Below are 8,158 nucleotides of genomic sequence, written 5' to 3' on the forward strand. Positions count from 1 at the left end.
AGAAACAGTATTCCTGTGTAGTATTCACTGAGGCTTAAGAAGCGATTAAGAATTCATCTAAGATAAATAAATACAAACACAGATAAATACAAGGCCCAGGTAAATGGCACCCCACTCCAATACTCTTGCCTGGAAAATCCCATGGATGGAGGAGCCTGGTGGGCTGCAGTCCATGGGGTCGCTAAGAGTCGGACACGACTGAGCGACTTCACTTTCACTTTTCACTTGCATGCATTGGAGAAGGAAATGGCAACCCACTCCAGTGTTCTTGCCTGGAGAATCCCAGGAACAGGGGAGCCTGGTGGGCTGCCATCTATGGGGTCGCACAGTGTCGGACACGACTGAAGCAACTTAGCAGCAGCAGCAGGTCTTTTTTTGATTCCTAAACCTCTGTATTCTTCATGGGAATCGGAGGTTATCACACTGCTTGGGGGAACTGAAAAGCCCCTTCTTAGAGAAGCGGGAGAGTGAGGAAGTGTGACGATCCCTCAGCTAAAACAGCTCCATGGATATTGGGCCATTTTAACCCTTACCTTAAGATAAAATAAAAACTTTAAAATATTGCTCTGATGGTGCCATCATTATTATTGCATATGATTTATTTAGTATTAGGTTTTTTTCTTAATACTTTGGATGTGCTGGGTAGCTTGTGGGTTCCTAGTTTCCTGACGAGGTATGGACCCCATACCCCCTGCTATGGAAGTGCCAAGTCAACCCCTGGGCCACCAGGTTCCCTAGGAGTAGTTTTAGACTAGATAATGATCCCAAACATAATTCTTACAAGAAAATTAGGGGACTGTAGTTAAAAATAGCCATCTCACCAGTTAATTCCATGCAAGCTATAGCTACTAGAGAATAACCCTAGAAATATAAAACAATTGATAAGAAAGGAGAGCTTCAGCAGTGCATGCATTATTGTACAGGGTGAGTAATTCCCCACTTTTAAGTGTTAATGTATGTGTATATCTTATGTATATGTGAGAACATTCTAGAGGTAGTAGCCAGTATCTTCAGAAAGTTGATCATTCTTGGTAATTTAAATTTCCTTATTTACATTTTTTCTCTGTTTTATAAAATTTATCAATGAATGTGTTATTTTATAATTAGATTAAAAAAGTTACCTTAAGAGGTCTGTACCATCCTGATATGGTTCTAAAGTTTAGATACTTGCAAGACTCTTGTAATAACTTTTTAGTTTTGAAGAACATGCTCACATGACCAGGATTGATACTGTTTATTTTAATCATTAAGTTAATTTCGATATGGGGTGTGAATATGTTTTTCCGGAAGTGTAAAAGAAAATAGATCGAGCAGTAGTATCACCTGTATTCTCAAACATACTGTGACCAAAAATTCTGCATCCAAACACGTGCTTTGATCACCTCCTGTCATTTGTTCGCCTCCTGTGGGCATAAGGACAGCTCAGTAGTAGTCTCAGCAATTGCATTTGGCTTGCTGTAATAGTATACTTACCTTGAAATGATTAAAATGGTAGTATAGACATTATAGGAGAAGGTAATGGCACCCCACTCCAGTACTCTAGCTTGGAAAATCCCATGGGCGGAGAAGCCTGGTAGGCGGCAGTCCATGGGGTCTCGAAGAGTCAGACACGACTGAGCGACTTCACTTTCACTTTTCACTTTCCTGCATTGGAGAAGGAAATGGCAACCCATTCCAGTGTTCTTGCCTGGAGAATCCCAGGGACGGGGGAGCCTGGTGGGTTGCCGTGTATGGGGTCGCACAGAGTCAGACACGACTGAAGCAACTTAGCAGCAGTAGCAGCATAGACATTATAAAGATTGATTCTTTGACTTTTAATGAATTACCGACGTCTCAATATGTGGACTCAGGTTTAATGATGATGTTTGTGAATAATTCTTTCAGCAATGATAAGAATATTGGAGAGTATATTCTTTTGCATGCAAAAAAGTAAAGATAGACACTCAAACTATTCAACAAATGTATGTTAAGTGCCTGCTGTATGCCAGGCACTGTGCTATAGTCACAGCCTTTAAAAAAATTCATGTAATCTCTTAGAAATGGGAAAACTTTTTGTAGCTAGCATTTGATAAATTTCAGTTGTAAAGAGACTATGGAGTTTCATCATATATTATTGAACATCTGCAGAGCAAGCATAACACACGTCACAGACCCCTTCCTGGTCTGTGAATGGGTGGTGTATGAGCAGCGAGGTAATCAGGACTCTCCACCACACATGTCATTACTCTTGAATGATTACAAGTCACGGTAGACGCTTTGGAAGCATTTAACCGAGCACTGTTCTGCTTTACTGTTTTGACCCTTTAATTTTCTGCGGCAGAGTTCAGTGGTGAGCTTTGAAGTGGCTCCAAACTTAGTGAACTGAGTTTCAGAGAAGGAAATATTAGAATTGAAATATAAATAGGAGTCAGGCAAATTAATATTCAGGGAATACAGCACATGTGTGATTAAGAACCTGGAAATGAGATGGGGGAACAATTTATTTGAATTTTTTTTTATAGGCTTTGTTCCAGGCTGGAGAACTGAAATGGGGAACAGATGAAGAAAAGTTTATTACCATCTTTGGAACACGAAGTGTGTCTCACTTGAGAAGAGGTGAGTGAGAAAAATGTGTATGATACAGGTACTTTGATTAATTTTGAAAGTAAAGAGCCAGTATGCCAAAATACCTGATGCATAACAGGCTTTTACTGAATGAATCTGGTTTGTTTTTTTCTTCCTTTGGTGACCTTGGGAAATCTCATCATTCTTTTTACTGCCATTGTAGGTTTTACAAAACTCGAGACCCTTATTCACTCTTTGCTGTCAGGGTAACGAGGGAGATAGGCCACTAGATTGTTATTCACAGTCACACATCACGGAGCTGTAGGTGGTACCTCAGAGCTCTGCTCTGGATTTTCATCGGTCCTTCTAGCGGGTGGTAGTTCAGTTGTGAGTAACAGGGAACCCTGCTGAGAGTGGCTTTAGGGTGGGGCTCTCTGTCGGGCGTTGCTTGGGTGGTTTGGCAGACCCAGGCTCTTTCTGCTTGCTGCTCGGCTGTTCTCTGCTCTGGTTCTTTCTCATGCTCCGTACCTCATTGTCACGAGATGGCTGATGTTGCTCCAAACGTACGAGCTGTTTTCACAGCAAGAAGACAAGGGTGAACTAATCCTATTCGTCCATTACTTTTAGTTAGTAAGGAAAGAGAAAGATTTTTCAGAATCCTCTCCAGCAAATTTACCTTTGGGTCTTATTGGTTATAACTGGTAAGGAGGGGCTGGGAAATGAGTGAACAACGAACATTTATAATCTGTTGTTTTGAGCTTGGCACATTGAGACTCTGAGCAAAATCAAGGTTTGTCAGCAAGGATCAAGGGGAAATTTGTGTTTGGTCAGACAGTACTTGGTTAGAGTAAATGTCTTCTTTCTGGAAAGAGTGGTTCCTATGTGATTAAGAAACTGTCTTCATGTTTTCTAGTGTTTGACAAATACATGACTATATCCGGGTTTCAAATTGAAGAAACCATTGACCGGGAGACTTCTGGCAATTTGGAACAGCTTCTCCTTGCTGTTGGTAAGTAATTTTATAATGTATATAATATTCATTGTGTTAAGAGCTAAAGTATTTTATTCTGTTGAAGCTATATGTAAAAATAACCATCAATTTCTTTATATAAAAAGAGAACTTAATCATGACATACGGGTGAAGAAAACTCCTTGATTTCCAATTCAGAATCTGTTTTGATGTTGCAAAAAAGTGAAATATCTGGTTATTTCATTTTATCTTATGGAAACACTAAGAGAATTTTTTTTAAGAAATCACTTTGAAGTGGCATTAAAAATATTACTATTTCATTGTGAACTTGAAGTATGGGCATTGTTATCTCAAGAGGTAAACATTTTTCTTGTAAATGTTATTTCTGATTCCCATGGAGTTTTTTCTTTAGAATACCATTGTCACAGTTTTGAAGCACACTGAGAAGTTGGGATCTGATTTAGAAAAAGTATCTTTGCTATAATGGAAAATGTGATAGTGGTTATTAACCTGAGTAAGTAGTTTAGAATTTTATTTTAGCTAAATATTTTCAATAACGTGGAAAATTGGAGGCCCAAGTTTGTGCATTTTGCTGTAGTATTATTACATACTCTCCAGATCCAGGGAAAATCTAGTTTGTAAGTTTTCTGTAGTACCAGTTTTTATATGGGTTTGGAGTGAACCTCTGTCTGCTGTTTGTTCCAAGTATATGGTCTTGAGCTGAAGTTTTTGTGCTGTCTGTCTTCTGAAAAATAAGCTCAATGTGTGCACGAACCAGCAGTAACAGTAGCCTTTCATTTCAATCTGTAGTTAATGAATTTTAATAGAAGTCTTTTAGATGGTCCGTTCAAAATAGAATGCACAGAAAAGTTATGACAGTTTTAGTTACCAGTAGCTGTTTTTCTTAAGTATTGGAAAAGAGAAAATACAGCCTCCAATCAGCGATTTGTTATTTTTGTGTATTAAGTGTTCCTGTTCTTTTTTTGGCCATACCATGCAGCTTATGGGATCTTAGTTCCCCAACCAGGGACTGAACCCAAGCCTTTGGCAGTGAGAGCACAGGGTCTTAACCACTGGACCACTGGGGAATTCCCTGTTTTTGAATATTAAGGAACTTTATGTGATAGTTTCTGAAGCTAGTGGACTTGCGTTCTGAGGAGTCCTAACATAACAGTAGATGTGTACACGTTCAGGGAAGGTGCTCTTCTGTTTGTCTGGGTGTTTCTACCAAAATGGGCAAGTCTCACACGGCTCTGTGTGAATCATGGATGTTATAGAATACAGAGGGAATACCTAGATTAAGATTACAGGCAGATAGTCTGAGGTTGGCAGATTACATAGGGTCATGGTGTACATTGTTTGCTTGAATATATTGAAATGAAAACTCCTAGGAGATCTGTATAATTCGTGGGGATGAAGAAGGTTGTGGCTTAACGGCGCAGGCTGCCAAAACTTCGGCAGAAAGGTGGTCATAGCAGAAAGGGGGTGACAGCCGTGCAGCAGCCCCTGTGCCACGTGCCTTTCTGTGTAGACTTCAGAACTCTGAGGAGAACTCAGGCCACCGTCTGTGGAGATGCTCTGTAGCAAGGAAATCAGAGCAGCTTGTGAATGAGCAGCTCTTTGACCTGCGTTACTTTCATACTTGTGTTTAAGAAGAGCCATAGGCATGGGGCACCTTTGATTTTAATTACTTAATCCTTTTCACATGAGAATAGCCTGTGACCATTATATTTATTTTCTTAGTGAAATCCATTCGCAGTATACCTGCCTACCTTGCAGAAACCCTCTACTATGCTATGAAGGTAAGTGCATGCCTTGAATCTTCTATCTAAATTATCTCTCTAATATGTTTTAGAGAACAGACCTTGAGGTTTGTTTTCCCCTCCTTAAAACAGGTGGTTGAATTCTACTACTTGCTTTACTTTATTGACTCACCCAACTCAGGAGAGTTTGATGCTATAATTGATATTTTTAAACAATGTGTGTCTCTCTTTTTCTTTTTCAAAGGGAGCTGGAACAGATGATCATACCCTCATCAGAGTTGTGGTTTCCAGAAGTGAGATTGATCTGTATAACATCAGGAAGGAGTTTAGGAAGAATTTTGGCACCTCTCTTTATTCCATGATTAAGGTAGTAAAACCTTTCTTTAAATTATGTTTGGAAATCCTCAGCAGGACAATAAATAACGTGGAAGATATGGATGGGAGAACCCGATTCTTCTGTCAACTTTAAAATTCTAGTGTTGTGATTAGAGCTCTGAGGTACAGAATTTGGCATAGTGTCTCCTGAAGTGCAGATGCTGGCTCCCGGGTGAAGGGTTGGCTCCTGGTGAGGCTGAGGCTCCAGGTGAGCTTAGGAGCGTTATTTAGTAGTGGTGACAGATGACTCACTAAATCCAGTCTTGTCCACAGTAATGTTTGTTCTTTTTGCCTTTTATCAGTTCCAGCTGTCTTTATCAGTTTCTCCTTTCTTTTATTAATGTATCGGTCTTTTCTTTCTTGTCTGTTATCACCTGGTTTCTGGTATTGGTTCATAGTTCAGCAAAGAACCAAACAGGTCATATTAGGTATAAGTAAAGAGCTTAAGTATTGCTATCATTTTTGTTCTTTTAAAAGCAAGGGACACTGGTTTGTGATTAAATTTGGCTTAAAGCCTTCTGAGTTTTTCTTCTTCCTTCCTCCCCCTACCACCGCCACCCCCTCCCCGCCGCCTTTGTTCCTTCCCTCCTTCCTTCCTGTCTCTGTCTTTATGTTTGATAAAGGGGTATGTGGGTTGTGTGCAGAGCAGCGTTTCAGTTGAGCAAGCTTTTTCCTTGCGTGCGTGTGTGAGATGTGGCTCGGCTGATGGGCACTACAGAGTCCTCCCGGTGACTCAAAGCTTGAAACATAACCAATCACACATATCTGTGCATGGGACAAGCAGAGGCAAAATGTACCTTGCCCTCCTGTCTGAGGCAAAGCCATACAGCCAGGCAGTCCCGGTGTGGCCCACCCACCATGGCCAGACATATACCGTGTGACAGAGACTTAAGTTTGTTCAGAAAGCTTGAGTTGAACATGGTATAAAAGCTTACCTGTTCGCTGTGTTACTGGAGGGGAAAACACACTTAACTTAGACAGGACTGAGCTTTTAAGGGGTAAAATTAAAAGGTAAACATCAGTCTTATCAGTAGGATACTCTCTGTAATATCCCTGATGTAAAATCACTTGGAGAAAAGTCGTATGAATAAAACATGTTACCAGATCTGTCTTAATGTTTTCTTTTCTGTGGCTTCTGTGAGTTATGAAGGTTAACGGAGTGCATTTGGGTTTCAGGGGGACACGTCTGGGGACTATAAGAAAGCCCTCCTGCTGCTCTGTGGAGGTGAAGATGACTGACGGGAGCCTGGGGAGCTGCCCCTCGCCTTGTCCGCCCGGCACCACTGCCTTCCTGCAGCGTAGCTCACCGCACTCTGCACGCCAGTGCTGAGCACACTGCCTTCCTCACGCTAGCATGCTGTGGCCAAAACATAAATGTTGTAGAAGAATGTAGCGGTGCTCCTTTCTGATCTTTAGTTAAGATCTTTCTCTTTAACTGTTGTAGCACTAAAGTGTACTTATGTTATTAGGACTAAAGTCTGGATCATTTATATTTTCCTGTAAGAGGCAGACTGCTTTCACCCTTTTTAAAAAGCTTCATTTATATTAAATTGATAACCATATTACCTTAATCGGAACCTTAGCCTTGAAATTGTGAACTCCTAGAAGTGTTATTAATCAAGTTTGCTACCAAGTTAAACCAAAAAAATTATAATGGTTGTAATCAAAAGATTAATGAATAATAAACATATCTGTCTTCCTGAATTTCTCATGGGTGTATGTCTAGAAAACTTACTTGATTTACGTATTGAACAAGAATATATTTTTTTCAGGCCAATCAGTTGACAGTGTTATCAGTTGACAACTGAATTGTCAAAAGTTATTAAAAGTTGACTTTTGGTTGAAAAGCATGAAATAACAACACTGCAGAATGAATTTCCTGTGCGTAGGGGATGAGGGAGGAGTTGAAGCTGGGGGGCTTCCCTGGTAACTCAGACGGTAAAGCACCCGCCTGCTGATTCGGGAGACTTAAGAGATGCTGGAGTGGGGAAGATCCTCTGGGAAACACAGTGGCTTCCCACTCCAGTATTCTTGCCTGGAGAATCCCCTGGACTCTCAGAGGAGCCTGGTGGGCTACAGTCCATGGGGTTGCAGAGTCAGACACAAATTACCAACTAAGCACATACATAGCATGTAATAAGCCATTAAGCGTTCTCATTTATTGGTAGCATATTTATGTGGGCTAACACTAGTTGCTTATTGGAAAAGTTGATTTAAAAACCTAAACTAAAAAATAAAACCCAAACATTCCTGATGTGAAAGTCACTCGGAGAAAAGTCATATGAATAAAACATGTTACCAGATCTGTCTTAATGTTTTCTTTTCTGCGGCTTCTATGAGTCATGAAGGTTAACGGAGTGCATTTGGGTTTCAGGGGGACACGTCTGGGGACAGCCCTCCCTCCGCTCTGTGGAGGCGAAGATGACTCATGTGAGCCTGGGGAGACGCCCCACACCATGTATATCTTGTCCATCTGTATATCTTAAGTAGAAAAATGTCTGTTCAG

At 40.6% G+C, this 8,158-nt stretch overlaps 1 protein-coding gene across 2 annotated transcripts in view; it reads left to right on the forward strand.

Annotated features, from left to right (window-relative positions):
* The window catches only part of ANXA5 (annexin A5), a 33,242-nt gene extending 25,287 nt beyond the window's left edge, over positions 1-7,955 (forward strand). For both annotated transcript variants that reach the window (XM_027543699.1, XM_027543698.1), the window contains 5 exons: positions 2,502-2,595; positions 3,458-3,553; positions 5,258-5,316; positions 5,522-5,644; positions 6,829-7,955. In XM_027543699.1, coding sequence (XP_027399500.1) covers positions 2,502-2,595; positions 3,458-3,553; positions 5,258-5,316; positions 5,522-5,644; positions 6,829-6,891 — 435 coding nt within the window. In that variant the 3' untranslated portion in view covers positions 6,892-7,955. The remainder of the gene's footprint in view (positions 1-2,501; positions 2,596-3,457; positions 3,554-5,257; positions 5,317-5,521; positions 5,645-6,828) is intronic.
* Positions 7,956-8,158: the final 203 nt, after the last annotated feature.

The sequence above is a fragment of the Bos indicus x Bos taurus genome, chromosome 6, assembly GCF_003369695.1.
Source record: "Bos indicus x Bos taurus breed Angus x Brahman F1 hybrid chromosome 6, Bos_hybrid_MaternalHap_v2.0, whole genome shotgun sequence".
NCBI classification, from domain to species: Eukaryota; Metazoa; Chordata; class Mammalia; order Artiodactyla; family Bovidae; genus Bos; species Bos indicus x Bos taurus.